At 50.5% G+C, this 16,675-nt stretch overlaps 1 protein-coding gene across 4 annotated transcripts in view; it reads left to right on the forward strand.

Moving 5' to 3' along the window:
- The window catches only part of VWF (von Willebrand factor), a 123,704-nt gene that overhangs the window by 21,990 nt on the left and 85,039 nt on the right, over window positions 1-16,675 (forward strand). For all 4 annotated transcript variants that reach the window (XM_016162761.2, XM_016162763.2, XM_016162762.2 and 1 more), the window contains exons 7-12: window positions 3,632-3,848; window positions 5,572-5,694; window positions 6,576-6,687; window positions 7,703-7,749; window positions 15,346-15,482; window positions 15,960-16,098. In XM_016162761.2, the coding sequence (XP_016018247.2) occupies window positions 3,632-3,848; window positions 5,572-5,694; window positions 6,576-6,687; window positions 7,703-7,749; window positions 15,346-15,482; window positions 15,960-16,098 (775 nt within the window). The remainder of the gene's footprint in view (window positions 1-3,631; window positions 3,849-5,571; window positions 5,695-6,575; window positions 6,688-7,702; window positions 7,750-15,345; window positions 15,483-15,959; window positions 16,099-16,675) is intronic.

The following is a 16,675-nucleotide window of genomic DNA, read 5'->3' on the forward strand; positions in this document are numbered from 1 at the left end:
TGCTATTGTTTTTACCCAGAGTCTGAGAAGACATGATGTTAGCTCCAACTTGTACTTATTTCTGTGGAGACGGTTTGTCTGGTGGGGGGGGGGCGGTGGGGGGAGAGGTGGAGCAGGGGAGGCAGCGCTACTCGTGGTGGAACAGAGAAGCCTGGGAGGACCAGGGATAGCAAGCTGCAGCTGTGGGGTCTGAGAGCGCTGCCCAGCCCTTAGACAGTTCACTCTAGTAGGCCAAGTGCAGGTTGGGGCTGAAGAAGAAGACTGGAGGGCAAGATGGGGAGACAAACTTTTTCTTTGGTCTCTGCCAAGAAAGACTCCTACTTAGATTTCAGGTGTAAATGGTGGAGGCCAAAGGAATTGTTCTAAGAAGGGAGGCGGCTGTTTCTACAGAAATCCACTCCCATCCTGCAGACAAATAATCAGAAAACACCCTTCTTGCTAAGGCTTTCTGTAAACCATTTAATACCTCAAGGGACCTCCAGGGAATGTGCTAGAGCACTGTTTCCACTTGTCCTCTGAGCAGGAACAAAACAGACTGGGGCCAGCTAGCTGGAGACAGGCCATGCTGGACTCTGCCCACTGTCGCTCTGATAGGGCAGGGGATGCTGGGCGCCTGGCTGTCTTCTTTCCTTTGGCTGTACTGTGTCCTGCCGGCGAGAGACCTAGGTGCCTGATCGCTGTGCCTGTGGGGTCTCCCTGTGGTACAGCGATGGCTCCAAGCCACTATCCTACAGCTCAAGTGATGGTAGCAATCACTGAAAAAAACCACGAAAGTGCCTCTTCTGGGTTTTTCTCTGATTCCAGATTGTGGGTGGGGAAGAGGTAGGCAAGAGCTGAGCACCTGGCCCTTTCAGGGATGCCCTCGGCTGCCCTTTAAGAGTCCAGTAACCCTGCTTTCTGAGTGGCGAGTGGTGTGGCAGATGGAAAGGACTAGACACAGGCTTCAGCCTCCTCCCCTGGGACTCAGGAGATTCTCAGACCCACCTATCACAAAGAAGGCGAGTCCTCACCTTTCCCCCAATGGGAAGAAACCCACTTTGTTCTGCAGGGATGTGACCCCCTCTCCAAACCGAAGATTAACAAAAACAGCTCCTCTGTTCACCATGGAGCACTCAAGATAGCAGTGAATCAATAATGTTGCCACAGCAACCATTTATCCCTGTACAGCCCAGAGAGGTGGAGAGAGGGAGAACGGGACAAAGGTGTCCCTCTGTCCTGCTGGTGACCTGATTACTATTCTTGAGGATAAGCCTAACGGCAGGAGGTTACAATGAAAGGGATCTCTCCGGTGGTCAGGATATCAGTGATGATGATGATGAAGATGATGATGATGAAGACGACGACGATGATGATGATGCTATGGGGTTGCCAATTATTAAGCTAAAACTTTAGATGCATTATTCCATTCCCTCTTAACCTCGGTCTTTTCATATAGGCACTATTATCATTATTCCCATTTCCAGAGGAGGTGGGGTTAAGTAAACAGCCCAATATCACAGTGGTAGCACAGGGAAGAGGCTGAACTTGGATCTGAGGCTGTGAAGTCATAACGCATCCAGGGCAGGAATCTTCCTGGCATTGTCTTCAGAAACCTCAGTTTCTCCTGTGTGAAATGCTCGGGGTGGGGGGGGGGGGCAAATAAAAGGATGCATGTCATCTCCCGAGACCTTGGAGGGCATGGGGCCCTTGAAAACGGTCCTCATCCGTTGATGGCTGGCTTGCACCAGGCCCCGTGTGTCTTCACACCACCCACGAGGCAGTCCTCTTGTTACGTCCTCATTTTACTCAGGACACTTCTCCAGTGAGGTGAGGGTGTGCCTCGGTTCCTGCCACCAGGAAGTAGCAGAGCTAGGCTTCCGCCTATGCTTTTTCTCAGCCACGCAGTAGGTGCAGACTGTAACCTGCAGGGAATAAGTCAGAAGGGTGGGGTCCTGGAGGCCGTATTGCTGTCAGCAGCTGACCCCCAATATGTCGAGCTGCGAATCATCCTCACTTGCAAGTCTGTAGCTGCAGCCCTGCATTTCAGCAGCCTATGTGGCTGCAACTTTAATAAAGTACGAAGGGAACCCAGTCATGCCCAGCTGCTTGGGCCATCTGGGCCCTGGGCCTCCCCTGAATCCTCTTCCCCACCAGGGCCTGCTGCTATCAGGGTGCATCTGTGAAATTCTGCCCTACCTGCCTGGTTCTGGTGGCAGACTCTGTACAGGCCTGGTGGTGGGGGGTGAGGTGGGGTGGGAGGGGTGGGGAGTGGGCGCAGGGCCCCGGATCAATAGCACTGCAGGCAGGACACAGATTTCCCTAGGACCACAGCATATCCTTGCTCTCTGGGTGCTGCGGGGTGGTTTTTGGGGGATGCTCAACAGGACTGGGCCAGATTTCTATTCCCTTATGCTCTCCATGGTGCCACAAAAGATGAGGCCAGGGGCCTGGCTCCTGGCTCTTGGTTTATTCAGGCTTGCTCTGGCCACCGGTGTGTACAGTTTGAGCATCCTGGATTTGCTCTGGTTTACCCTTCAAGGCTCAGCCCTTCTGTTTAGATGCTCTCGTACTTCTTTCTTCTCAGCTGGAGTCCTTCCAGTTGGAGAGCATGCCTCTGCATGAAAGCAATGATGCACCCAGTGGGGGTCCGTTTCTAGCAACAATGCTATACAGGGTCAAATTGAAGACATCGTTGATTCTAAGACACGTCCTTGTTCCATGTATATCACTCAGGAAGAATAAGCTGCCAATTTAAATATGATTTCAGTTGTTAGCCACATTCTACTTTCAGAGATGTCGAACTGTAAGAAAGATGTAGATTTAGAATCATTAAAACACAGAATGCAGAGATGTTTACAAATACAACATACAGGAGTGTTCACACTAATATGCTACAGTTCCCTGCTTGCCTTGTGTTATTGGGTTGAGGGTTATCAGCAAGATGATAAAACCCGGGAATAGCCCTTGCCTGATGGAGTGTCTCTGGTACAATTCATAGAATCCTAACATGTTTTGCTGATGGAAACTGGTCCCGTCTGGTCCCAGGAATCACCTGGGGAATGTTTGAAAAAAGGTATTGCTGAACTCCCTCCCCATCATACTGAATTTTAATCTCTGGGGGAAAGGCCCAGGAATGTCTACTTTATAAAACTTGTCCCACCTCCTCACTTGTAGTGTAGAAGACCAAGGTCAGGGGGGGCACGTGACTAGGTCCGTGCAAAGCAGAAGCTGATCAGCACTCTTGGCCTCTGAGGCCACATGGCCTCCTGCGGGGCTCCACGTGAACTCCAAGTTCAGTGCTCTTTTCAGAATTCTCGCTCTCTCTGCTCTTTCCCTTCGGAGGACACTGCCCGCTACCACCACCACCATTCAAGGGCTTTGGACTCTGCAGTTCCAGGACTCTGCAGCCTCGGTACACGTCACGTTGCATGAGTCCAATATCTTTCCTTTGATTGAAAGACTGTTTAATTTGATAACTGTCAATAGGCACCTACTGGGTACCAGTCACTTGTCCCAGTGTAGGGAACTTCCTTGATTTTCAGAGCAGGGCTAGGTCTCCACAGAGCCCCACTCAGGAGGACAGTAAGTGAAACGCTGAAGAGCCAGGGCCACACGCTGCTGCCCTCACTGAGGTGGCATCTTGTCCCTGCAGGGCCCGTGGGAGCAGTGCCAGCTTTTGAAGACTGCCTCGGTGTTCGCCCGCTGCCACCCTCTGGTGGATCCCGAGCCTTTTGTGGCCCTGTGTGAAAGGACTCTGTGTACGTGTGCCCAGGGCATGAGGTGCCCGTGTGCTGCCCTCCTGGAGTACGCTCGGACCTGCGCCCATCAGGGCATGGTGTTGTATGGCTGGACCGTGCACAGCGAATGCCGTAAGTCACCGCCCACCTTCCCCAGCTGGGGAGGTGCTCTGGCTTAGGGAAGAGCTGTGTGTGTCCTAGGGAGTCCCTCAGGAAGCTCTCAGTCTGTGTCATGATCGCGTGCCTTTACCACACCCCAGCCAACCAGCGCCTGCAAAGCCACCACATTCCTGGACCCAGTTCCTGCATGGCCCGTGCCCTTTGCCACCTGGTCATAGAGTGCTGGTCACAGAGGGAGTCCCCTCCTTTAAAGCCTGCAGCGAGGCTTGAAAGACCTTTCCGAGGTCCCCGTGGTCATTTTCCCTGCCTCTCTTCTCACGTCGTGCCTCCCCTGGTTCCCCACAACTCCCTCAGGAAATCCATACCCTGGACACAAAGATGTTCTCTGCCTCCACCCAGAATCTCAGCAGTGTGACAATGTCGGTTAATATCTTTAACGACCGCCTGTCTGAATTGACAAGGAGGAGGGAGTTGGCCAAACCATCCACGAGGGATCCTAGAGATCCTGGCAGGCTTTTATTAAGTTCCTCCCTTTCATTAAATCAGCCTTCTTTGCTCCAGGCCCAATGCCCGCCCTTCCCTCCACTTCATCTCATGGTGCCTGCGGTTTTGATCTAATCTCGTTGGGTTCCTAGTCATTATCATTGTCACCCTGAATTATCATGATTAAGTAAGAGCTTGTCCGTCACCTTGCAAGAAGCCTCCTCTCTCCCCAGACTTTCCACTGACCAAAGCCAGGCAGATGGACAGCCAGTCTGCAATAATCACACAGATCACATGGACTGATGGAGATGGTGGAGCTGGCCAAATATTTACACTATGCACACGTTTTTTAGTTTGTGTTTTTCCAGCTTATAAGTGAGAGCTTTTCATCTTTGCTGTGGGATGTGAGAAAGGTGGCTATTAGCTGCTGGGTTCTCTGTGAGCTGGAGGAACTGTGTTTTTTTCCTTTTTTTCTTTTTTTTAGGTCTTTGGCAGTAGGGTGGGGAGGCACCTGACGTACATCGGAGGAGAATGGGTTTGGGGCAATTGTTTAGTGTTGTGAAACTCAGATAAGAATTCTGGTCCTTCAGTTGGCCTGAGAATCTGTCAGACACAGGGTTGGAGAGAGAGGAGGGCCAGCCCTTGCCCACAAGGAGCTGGGTCCAGTGGGGAGGGCAGATGCTTAGGCGAGAAGCTCCAAAGACAGTCCTGTAGCACAGTGGACATAAATATGGAAAGAATGTCACTAATGCGAGTGAGGTGGGCATGAATGGTGTGTGCCCTGTGCGGGGTGTGGCATTTGATTGGGGCCAGTTTCATGAGGAAGAGGGCCCATCAGAGGAGAATGCGATGAGGACATCATTTAGTCCTTGCTTGGCCCCAGGAGGCCATTCGTTTTCAGCCTAGAGAAGTTTGGTATCACCCTGAGAAGGATTTAGCTGAAAAGGAAAGAGCACGGTGGGGGGTGGGGAGCCAAGTTGTTCATAGAGAACAGATGACCAAGAAGGAGGGGTGGTGATCCCAGGTGACTCTGCTAGGTCTCAGCCAGGCCTTACAAGATGGGAAATATTCCTTCAGGGGAGAGGTGGCTGGGCGAGACAACCTCAGAAAAGACATTGGCCATTGGGTACCACTGGGGTGGAGTTGGCACCTGGGCCTTGAAAACAGAAAGCAGCAGACCAAGGGGGCATGGCTCGTAAGATGCTGCACAGAGGTACCTGCCCTGGGTAGACTTCTGAGCTTTCTGTTTCAGGACCGGCGTGCCCTGCTGGCATGGAGTACAAGGAGTGTGTGTCCCCTTGCACTAGAAACTGCCAGAGCCTTCACATCAATGAAGTGTGTCAGGAGCAATGTGTGGATGGCTGCAGCTGCCCTGGTAATAAATTTCCCACTTTATTTACTAATGCAAGACCTTGCCAGTGCTCTCGGCTTGGGGAAGCCAGATGAAGGCCACTTGTGTTTGTTTCCCGTTGCTGAAATCAGAGGCTTTTTATTTATTTTTAAAGAGTCTTCATACAGAGTGGTCAGGATGGAGCTGGTATTTATTTTTAATTCATGTTTTCCTGTCGCACTGTATTCGTGAAAGCATGTGTATCTAGGAGACAGAAGAAGGGTCTGGGCACTAACGGTGACTTTGTTCTGGGAGCACGAGACCCGATCTGAGCAGCAGTTTTGTTTTCTCAGTAAAGGGCCAGGGAACTGGTCTGGGGGAAAGATATTTTAAAATGTTTCCTGGGTTTGTCACGTGAGCTCAGCTGAAAAAGAGCTTTGCACTAGAAAGGAGAGACTTTGTGAGCTTCGGTGAGAAACCCTGTGTAATTATTAAGAGTGAGTCCTGTGTGCCTTGACTCATGACTTCCCTACTGGAAGACCTCGGGCGAAACTCTTGTCTCGAACTTTTTCATCTGTTGAATGGAGATGAATTATCTTCCTCTCCCTCTCATTGTGTTAATGTGAAAGGTAAACACCATACATGTTCTTTGAGCTTCCCAGATGGAGCTCTCGCCCTAGACTCATGACTTCCCTACTGAAAGACCTCGAACAGAACTCTCCTCCCATTTTTTCATCAATAGAGTAGGGATTAACAACCGCCTCCCTCATATTGAGCTAACGTGAAAGGTTAACATCACAGAAAGAGTTCTTTGAGCTTCCTGGAAGAAGCCCTAAGTTGATGATCGCCCATGGGGATTCTGTGGTTGTGGGTTGAGTAATGATGATGACAAGGTTGAGTCTGTGCCCTGATGTCCTGTAACCCAGAAGGACAGCTCCTTGATGAAGGCCGCTGTGTGGAAAGTACCGAGTGTTCCTGTGTGCATTCTGGGAAGCGGTACCCTCCAGGCGCCTCCCTCTCGCGAGACTGCAACACCTGGTAATTGGGGCTGCGCGGTGTGGTCTGGGAGGGCTGCCTAGGGGCTGTCGAGGTGAAGCTGGGGCAGGAGGGGCAGTGGCAGGTGGAACAGGGCCTGGCCTGGGCTGAGAGAAAAGAGATTGAGATGAGAGGGTGGTTTGGGGAAGGGTGTGGAAGTCAATGATGGGGAACAAAGATCACATGACAGATAAGCTTGGAGGTGGCAGGGCGAAGGAGGGAAGAAACTATACGCAAACAATGTTTCTGGCTTTCCCTGCAAACTAGGCTTTCACAATAGACTTTGTATCCCTGAAGAGGGACTCTATAAAAATCAGGAAGCCACAGACAGTTCTCTCCTTGAGATCATTTGTCTGCTAGGTGGAAGGAGGCAGCAGTGCCCAAAGCAACTCACGCAGGCCTGCCCTTCATGGCTCTCTGCAGTCAGCCAGGCACAGTCTGGACTGCTGTCTCTGCTTAGCTCAAATTGTTTCCTCAAGGAGCTTCTCTGGATGTTTCCTCTGGCTAACTTCACTTGTCCCCAGCACACAGGGAAAATAACTCCTTGTTTCATCTCATCGCCGGGCCTCTTCCCTTTGCTGGCTTTCCCTGCTCGTCAGTCTCCCAGGGGGCTCCCAGGGCCACCCACCATGGTTCTAGGTGTTACCTCTTTCAACAACTCTCTTTTCCTCTCTTCCGCCAGCTATGTGTGCGCACACATGTGTGTGCATGTGCAAGTGCACGTGCATGCGTGTGTGTGTGTGCACATGCAAGGCAAATTAGGGATGGTGCCTAGGTAGGGACGTCAGAGCTAGCTTTTCTGTTTTATCTATCTCTCTGTCAGGGTCTCCTCTCCTTGGCACTATCTCCAAGATGCCTCTGCGTCCAAAGCCCTTCCTGTATACCTTAACCTCCTAAAGACCCCTCTAACATCAGACCCCTTCTTTTGAGGGTTGTGGTATCTGTGGGGAGCTCTAAATCTGTTCACGTACCTTGCGTTTGCGGCACTGCCCATGACCTGTGCTTCTCTCCCCAACAGCATTTGCCGAAATAGCCTGTGGATCTGCAGCAATGAAGAATGCCCAGGTAGGCAACCCTTTGCTCTTACCCTGCCTTCTCTGAAAGGAGCAGTGCGCTCCCCTTGCTAGACCCAGAGGGCCACACATGCAGGCAGGGGGAAGGCAGCCTTTTGCACAAACTGGATGCAAGCCCCCACCACAGTTCCGGTCGCAGATACCAGCTGTGCTAACCCACTCATGAATCAGCAGAGGGAAGTCCTGTAGTAGCTGAAAGGGAAGAACACACCTGGATAAGGTTTTATTGTTCTTTTCTCACCGCCTGTTTGCTCAAAGGATTAAGTGTAAATGAACTATAAAAACTGTAAGGTCATGATCGACCCAACAAGGATGATGAACATTCTTCAGAGAATTAGGAGGAAGAAAGGCCTGGTAATTGTTTAAGCTTGAAGTGAGAATCTCTGGAATTTTCTGGAATGCCCGATATGAAGGTCTTGGCCTCCTCCAAGAGCTAGAAAAGTCGTTGTTCCTCTTACCCTGCCCCCACTGTGGAAAATCTATTTAGGAAAACTTGTCCAATAATCTCTGTCCTTTGCTTCTCTTCTGTTTAGCCCCAAACTCTATTCTATTTAGTGTAAACTTTGCCCATTAGCAGCTCCCTTCTACCTCATCCCTCAAGGACCCTAGTTCTTCTCCTGATGACTTTCTCCCTTTGTGGTCACTCATGTGATGTTTGCTATGTGTTAGGCACTGTGCTAAACTCTCTACATGTATTACCTCCTCACAACAACCTATCAGGCAGGTACAATTTATTCTCATTTTACAAAAGAGGAAACAGACCCAGAGAGGTTAAATAACTTGCCCTGGGTCACACAGCTGCTCAGCAACAGAGATAGACTCAAATTCACAATTGGCCGAGTTCTACTTTGTCCTTCTGTTGCTCCTGGTTACTCCTAGTCCTTAATTCATTCATTTGCAAGGGGATCCCTTGCCATCCTTTATGAGCTCAGAAGAGGCCCCACACTAAAAGACAAGTTCAGCCTCAGCCCACATGGTAAATACTACTTTGTGGGTCCCCGTGTTTGTGGAGTGCAATAAAAAATTGCAAGACAAATAGCCAGAAAACAGGCTTCCTTCCCCGTGGCCCCAAGAGGCCACATTGGCTTTGGTGGGCTAGTAGGGGTTTGAGCTTGAATACCTGGGATCATATTTGGGGTCTATGGATTTAGGGTCACTTAGAACCTTACCCAGTACCTGCTATACTGGGGAAATTCTGGAGCTAGATAGAAAATGAGCACTAGGGTTAGGTCAATTAGTGTGGCCCAAGGATGGCCAACCAGTTTGCCTTCTGTGCAATTCCCGAAGGAAGTACGAAGGACAAAAGATTGCTCTTGTGACATTGATGTTCCAATTTAACATAATCACACCCAGTGAAGGACTTAAGGAGCCCTTAGAAAGACATAGGAGGTTGCTGCAATTGACCTGTGAAGAGACTTGTAATATCTAAATATTAAGGATTTATTGTATAAGATCTATGAGCCACGATAGATGGAATTAGCAATTCGGCTTATTATGTTTTGTTAGATTGACTACCAGATTAGGAATTCTTTTTTTTTTTAAATTTATTTATTTTAATTAGTTTCAAGTATACAGTACATTGGTTAGACATCTATATAGTTCATAAAACGATCCCCCCACAGATTAGGAATTCTTAACAATCACTTTCTATAGGGAGTGTCTTCCATCCACCCATCCAACTGTCTAACCTTCCTTTTTTCCATCCATCCATCCATCCATCCATCCATCCATCCATCCAGCAATTATTTGAACACCCACTGTGTACATGTTGGAATGCTTGGTCTGGGACAGACAATACAATCCCTTGATCTTCAATTCAAAAATTAGCAAATAGCTGAAGGTGCAAGAAACTTCCCTGAAGCCTCGATGGGAGGTTAACCAGTTCCAAGGCTGAAGTCCACTGCGTGGTTTGATATTTCGCCAGCACCACCGCTAAGCTATTGCTCTGCATAGTCAAAGCCTTGGCTCTGACCCTCTCTTTTAGTTCTGGAGTTTCCCGGGTTGTTGCGTTTCAATCTGGTTCTCCCTACAGCACACAGGCATATTTCTATACTGTGCCATGATTCGGCTGGCAGTGGGGGCTGTCTTATGCCCGCAGTGTGATACTGGCTGGTAGAGCTTCTGATGGGAAGGATCACTCGGCTCTATTAGCGAAGCAAAGAGCAGGCTGGGGCTTCTCCACAGTCCCCGGAGGAGCTGAAGTTGGGAGTCTTAGAAATAGCTGGGTTTTGAACCTCTGGACTAAGATGGGGGTGTACTAATTGTCTATTGCTGTGTAACATATTACCCCAAACTTAGCAAACAACATATATTTATTACATCAGAGTTTCTGCATGTCAAGGTGTGGTATAGCTGGGTGCCTCTGGCCCCAGGTCTCTAATGAAGTTGCAGTGAAGTTATTGAAGTTACGCAGATGTAGTTTCATCTGAAGGCTTCGCTGGGGATGAGGGGATCACTTTGAACCACATGATGGTTGGCAGGCATTGGCCCCTCACGGTGTGGATCCCTCCCTGGGGCTGCCTCATGACATGACAGCTGGCTTCCCCTAGCATAAGCGATGTCAGAGAGAGTGAGGGAGACAAGACAGAAGCCACTGTCTTTCAAAACCCCAGTGTCCAAAGTGACATCCATCACTTCTGCTGCACTATGTTTACCAGAAACAAGTCGACATGTCCAGTCTACACTTAAGGTGCGAGGATCACAGAAAGACATGAATACAGTAGGTAGGCATCATGGTGGGGGCATCTTAGAAGCTGCCCAGCACAGACGGCATTGAGTATAGGGAGTGCGAGGGAGAAAAAATTGCCCAGGCTAGCATCGGTCTACATGGGAAGGGGCTGGAGCTTCTGTGACGTGCTCTTTAGATCTTCTTTGCTCACTCACACCTCTCTTCCAGTTAGGAATTAGGGCAGCCCCAGGCACGATTGTGGTTTCCCCATAGCCTGAAGGCTTCCCTTTTGGTAGTCCTGAGGCCCTCTTTCCTTCTGCAAAACATACTGCCCAGAAAAGCTCTGCTAATTTAGTTCCCATTGAACCATAAATGTTTGGTCAGGTTATTGAGGAAGAGGCGTGCCTGTTAGTAGGGACTTTTCCTTAAACAAATAGGGCTCTGGTTATGGAAATTCAAACTCCCGATGGAAGAGTGTGGAAGAGACTCTTCTGGAGCTGGTCAGATATGAATGGAGGGCTTTCCATCTGCGGCTCAAATCCTATGAGCATGGAAAGGAAGCAGCATAGCACTGGAGCTGGGGGCACAGGCTGCGGACCCAGACAGCCTGGCTGAAATTCCACTTCCGCCACTCCCTAGCTGGGTGACTTTTGGCAAACTGCTTAACCATTTGTAGCCTCAGTTTCCTAATCTGTAAAATAGGGATGATAGCAGCAGCAGCTTCATCCCAGGGAAGCTGTTGTGACTTGACACACAGCAAACACTCAATAAATGTTCATTTTTTTCATCCTCACAGCCACAGCTATTTTGTCAAGCAAGGTCAGGTCCATGCCCAAAGGAGCCTGGAATGGAGAGGGGTGGTGTGAGATAGGATGTGGCTGGGGCAGGCTAGGCTGGAGGGTGAGACAGAGCCAAGCCTACCTTGGGCTTGGCAGTGTGGGAGGCCCCTGGACATGCCTGGTCTGGAGGGGAAGGGCCTTGGTACGCTTGTTACTCATTTGGTTTGGGGTAATTTCTAATGCATTCTAGCATAGCCCTGTCATTCAACCTTGGAATTCAAGCTGCCTGTTTTGAAAGCCTCCAGGAAGGAAGATAAACTTTTTCTTGGCTAACAAAAACAGAGTAAAGCAGGGCTGATGCCTCTCCAGTAAGAGCATTTCTAGGCACCATGGAAGGTCTCCTGTGGCCTGACCCAGCCCAGGTTGAGGTGTCTGGACTCACACCTCCTTCAGGCCAGGCCAGCACATCACCATTCATAGCCAAAGCTTTCCTCTGCTCAGCCTCCAAATCCAGACCCAGCTGCCCACATGTGCCCTGGGCCAGAATGACATCAGGCTTGGCTTTTGCAAAATCAGGCTTTATGAGAAACTGCAGGAGTTGACCCATGAGGCAGTTTTGGGTAGTGTCAAGTGCATTGGGCTTTGGAGCCAGACAGTTGCCCATGTGAAAATCCTTGTCTTAATCCTTTGGGGCCTTGGGCAAATTTTTCTCTGTGCTTCAGTTTCTGCATTTGCAAACTAGGGCTAAAAATGACCAGCTCAGGGGAGTAGTAAATGAGATGGTACCCACAGAGCACTTCGAAATGCACCTTGCACATTTGGTCGAGATTATGTGATTGTCATTTAGAGGCAGGCTTTGGTGAATATTTACAATGGGAGGAAGTCTGAGTCGCTTTGCTAAAGGTCTATAGGCTGATATTCCTGAAGCTGTCTGGAAAAAAATGGAAGCAAATGAGCTGAGCAGAGCAGCCCATGGAAGCTCTCTTATTGCAAACAAAAGGGTTTATTTAGAAGTGATAATGTGTTTCATCAGAGGAGAGATTTTTTTAACTGAAGGAGCATCTTTGTTCACAGAGTGAATCTGCTTTAACTTCTGGATGTTTTACTTTTTATTGCTCTTGTAAGAATCACCTGCTTTTTACTCAGTCACCAAGCTTGTATCGCCCATCTTCTCTGTCTGGTGGTGGGCCAGCCGTTGGCTGATGGCTGCCTTTTGCTGATTGACCAATTGACTTGGGAATGTCCTGCATGGTCCCTGGGTAGAGGATGGGTGAGTGTTGCCCTGTGGCCCACTGTTCTGGCTGACGTTCCAGCTCCCAGGGCCAACTGCTACCTAGCAGCTGACCCGTCCGGGTCCCTGGGTTTCCTGTGCCTGTGCTTACAGCTCTCTCCTTCGATTGTACCAAGGAGATAAGCTAAATGAAATGTTTAGAGTTCTGATTCCTGAGAAATTTTGGAACACAAATCAGTAGGGGCCAGAGCAGGAAATCAGATCAGAAGATTAGATTCTAGCCCTGAAAGTTTTGCTTTCGAATGTTTGCACATTTTCTCATTGACCCTTTTTTCCTGGGCATTGTTGAAGATAACGGAAGTCCAATTTCTTACTCAGATAAGAGTGCTCTTGAGAAAACACAGAAAGTTGGGGGGAAAATTTCCAACGATTTTACTGTAACAGGGTCAAGACTTTTGACACGAAGGACCATATCGCTGTTTGCAGAATTACGGTGGTTTCTGAGAAATAATAGCCATTTAAAAAAAGCTTTCCCGTGGCATCAGTGGATTTGGGATTCCAGCATATTCATGATCAACTGGCCCCTTCCTCATTGCCTGTTCTGCTCTGACTTCCAAGAACAGTGACCTTTAACTCTTGCCCCTTCAGGGACAATGCAGTGGGAAGGCATAATCTCTTTACTTCTATTCACAGCACTTCTGACACCTGCTGTGTGTGACTTTCTGGACACCAACTTAGTGTCCTATCATTCAATTCAGTTCTGACACTAACTATTCCGAGCGCTCGCAGACCCCGCAGGTTAAGGGCTTGGTCCCCCAGGACTGCTAGTACAAGCACAGCGTCCTCAGCGTACCCACTTCTGTCTGATTTGGCTACACCTTGGGGATTCCCACAATACCTTCCTCAAGGTCAGTAATTTCCAGAATGGCTCACAGAAGTCAGGCAAACACTTGACTTACTGTTACCAGTTTATTACAAAGGACACTATACAGGATACAGAGTAGCAGCCAGAAGCAGAGGTATATAGGGCGAGGTCAAGAAGGGTCCTGAGGGCAGGGGCTTCTGTCTCTGCGGGGTTGGGGCGTGTCACCTTCCTGCACGTAGATTTGTTCACCAACCTGGAAGCACTCCGAACCCTGTTGTTTTTATGAAGGTTTTATTATGTAGGCATGTCTGATTATTAAATCAATCTCCAGCGCCTTTCCCCTCTCCAGAGGCTGGGGGTGGGTTGAAAGTTCCAACCCTCTAATCATGCTTTGGTCTCTGAAGCTCTGTAGGGATCCACTAAAGGTGATTTCATATGCTCCTATCACCTGGGCTATTTCAAGGGTTTTAGAAGCTCTGGGTCAGGAACCAGGGACGAAGACCAAATACATATTTCTTCTTGTAGAAGATGATGCTGTTGAGAATGGTTTTGGGCCTCCCTACTTTCTCCTTATTTCTTCTGGGCTGAGTATGCCCTTCTGACCTATGCTGTCCTGGAAGGGGTCAGCTGTCCTGGGGACTAGGTAGAGGGACACTTATCATAACCTGGGCTATGTACCCTGACCTCTGTCTCCAACACATACCAGAGGGCCACTCCTGGGTCCCAAGCTTTGTGATCTGGCCCCTGACTGTGACTTTCTATGCAAATATGGGTACGAGGTGGCAGGCAGTGGGTGCCTGTGAACCTTGCCCATGACAGATGGGCAGCTGGAATCTCCCTGTGCCGTTTGGGGACCCCCTGACTGTGTGACAGGGCCCATCACCAGCCTCTGGAGATGGGCCCAGGTAGGACTGGCTATAGGACCCTCTTTGGGGAAACTTCAGGTTTAGACTAGATTAGTGAGATGGAGGACGAGTCTCTGCTGTTGGGAGGTCAGGGGTGTCTAGCTGGGGAATGAGGGCTCCCTACTTTGTGGAATGGCCATGGTGTGTGTCTATATTTTGCTATAGAGTAGAGGGCAAAGATGAGAGGAAGTACATAAAGGGAGGTTGAGAAGGACCCGAAATGCCTGCTTCAGTTCCAGTGGATCTGTTGTGGGCCTTGGAGATGGGGTTGCCCTAAACTGGGGTGGGGCCAGTGTGTGTATGTGGTGGGGTTACTGGAGACAACAGTAGAGACTCCTCTGCATGGATGCTTTCCAGGATGGGTGATCCCTGGTTCAAGGTGCACTGGGTCAGCAGCTCGGGGCCTGGGGGAGAATGGAGTAGCTGTTGGTTGAGGGTGGAGAATGTGTGAATTGAGAGCTCTGAGTTGCAGGGTGATGAAGGGGAGTCCTTGTGCCCACCCAAAGATGTGTCAGCTTGGGCTGAGGAGCTGGCTCAGGCAGTGGTGAGATCGTAAGCAAGCAGATGGCCTCCTGGCCCCTCACTGGTGTGACTGAAGTCACAGTGTGGACTTGCCCAGGAGGTGGCCTTAGAGCTGCCCTTCAGCTGAGGGGGTGAGGATGAGGTTCTGCACTGTGGAGCTGGAGAGGACCACACCTCACCCCTCCCTCATCAGCCCTCCAGGTTGGCCTTTCGGCCTCCTTGCCCTCAGGCACTCTCCCAGATGGGGCCGCGTCCTGGAGCCCCTACAATGCCTTTGCAAAGAAGGGCCTCTCCCTGGGCCCAGCACTCTGCAGGCTCCGGGCAATGGGCCCCAGTGGAGCCAGAACCCTTGGGAGCAGCTGTGGGGAGGAACTGGGAACCGTGGTGAATTAAGAGCCAGGAGCTGCAGATTCTGGTCCCAGCTCTGCCACTGACTACAGTGTGGCTCTGTCACTTCCCTTAGTTGCCGCCTTGATAAAATGGGGTTGAAATGAATGAGCAAACAGTTTTAGGAAGGGGGCTTGACTTAGTTTTTTTGTAGAACTCATTTTTAGGTGCAGGCTTCCATCTCTGCCACTCCACTCCTCCTGTTCTTCCTCCTTCCTCTGTGCCCTGCAGGAGAGTGTCTTGTCACAGGACAATCCCACTTCAAGAGCTTTGATGACAGGTACTTCACCTTCAGTGGGGTCTGCCAGTACCAGCTGGCCCGCGACTGCCAGGACCACTCCTTCTCCATTGTCATAGAGACTGTGCAGGTGAGCTCTGCCAGGTGCTGCGTCAGGAGGCAGCTTGATGGGATGGGACCAGGTGGTCCATCTCCACTGAGCTGCTGCATTCACGTGTATACTTCTCTCTCTAGAGAACAAGGCCAAGGTGAGGACAGGTAGAGTGCATAGGGCTCCCCCTGAGGATCAAAGTCTCTGATTCGCTTTGGAAGAATAAGCTCAAGGAGCAAGACAAGCCAGAGGCTTGCAGTTCCTTATAAAAGGAACCAGACCAGGATGGGAAAGGGCATGGGAGCCACGTGAAGCCGGGGAGCAGGGAGAGCTGGGCATGGGGCCTTCTCGTTGCACAACTCCAGGGGGCCCCATTGCAGAGGTCAGTCTGTGGGAATGGAGTTCCATGTGAAAAGGCCAGAGGCTGCCCGTGGACGGGGTCTCTCTCTCTCTGAGTCAATGGGTCCTGGGATGGCAGAGGTATGGTGACATTACTCTGCCTGCCCCTCTTGGCAGTGTGCTGATGACCCCGATGCTGTTTGCACGCGCTCAGTCACTGTCCGCCTGCCCAGCCCGCACAGCAGCCTCGTGAAGCTGAAGCATGGGGGAGGGGTCGCCGTGGACGGCCAGGACATCCAGGTCCCCCTCCTGCAAGGTGAGTCCCTCCTCCCCCAACAGGCTCGGCTGGCCCAGCTCACCCACAGTGCCCAACCCTCAACGGTGCTCACTGCCGCCTCTTCTATAGAAATGTGGGGGAGCGCCATTTTTGGAGGGCAGGCTGGGTATCCTGGGCATGCATTTCTGTGAGAAAGGAAAGCTTCCCGGAGGAAGAGGACAAGTGGAGGAAGATGGCCGGACACTGGAGATGAGGAAAATGCCCAGGCCCGGGAGAAAGCATGGAGGGGAAGAGAGAACCAAGAGGATTTTCACTTGTCTTGTGCTAAAGGGGCGAGTTAAGGGCTGGGCATGGTGGTTCTGGTTTTACTTTGGGATGGAAAAGGGTCAGAGGCTGATGCCGAGAGGTTGGGGGTGTATGGCTGGTGATGAGTCAGACCCCAGGATGTCATGCGACAAGCCAGGTGATTGACCCTGTGACCTGTGGGGAAAACCTACCTGTCCAGCGACTTTGACAGGCTGCGCAGTGCCATTTTGCACAGCATAATCTCAGCCTTCACCCTCAGAGTGGCTCTCAGACCCCTTTCCTCTTCTTCATGACTGACCACTGGCCGCCC

Source organism: Rousettus aegyptiacus, unplaced genomic scaffold (assembly GCF_014176215.1).
Source record: "Rousettus aegyptiacus isolate mRouAeg1 unplaced genomic scaffold, mRouAeg1.p scaffold_m13_p_2, whole genome shotgun sequence".
NCBI lineage: Eukaryota > Metazoa > Chordata > Mammalia > Chiroptera > Pteropodidae > Rousettus > Rousettus aegyptiacus.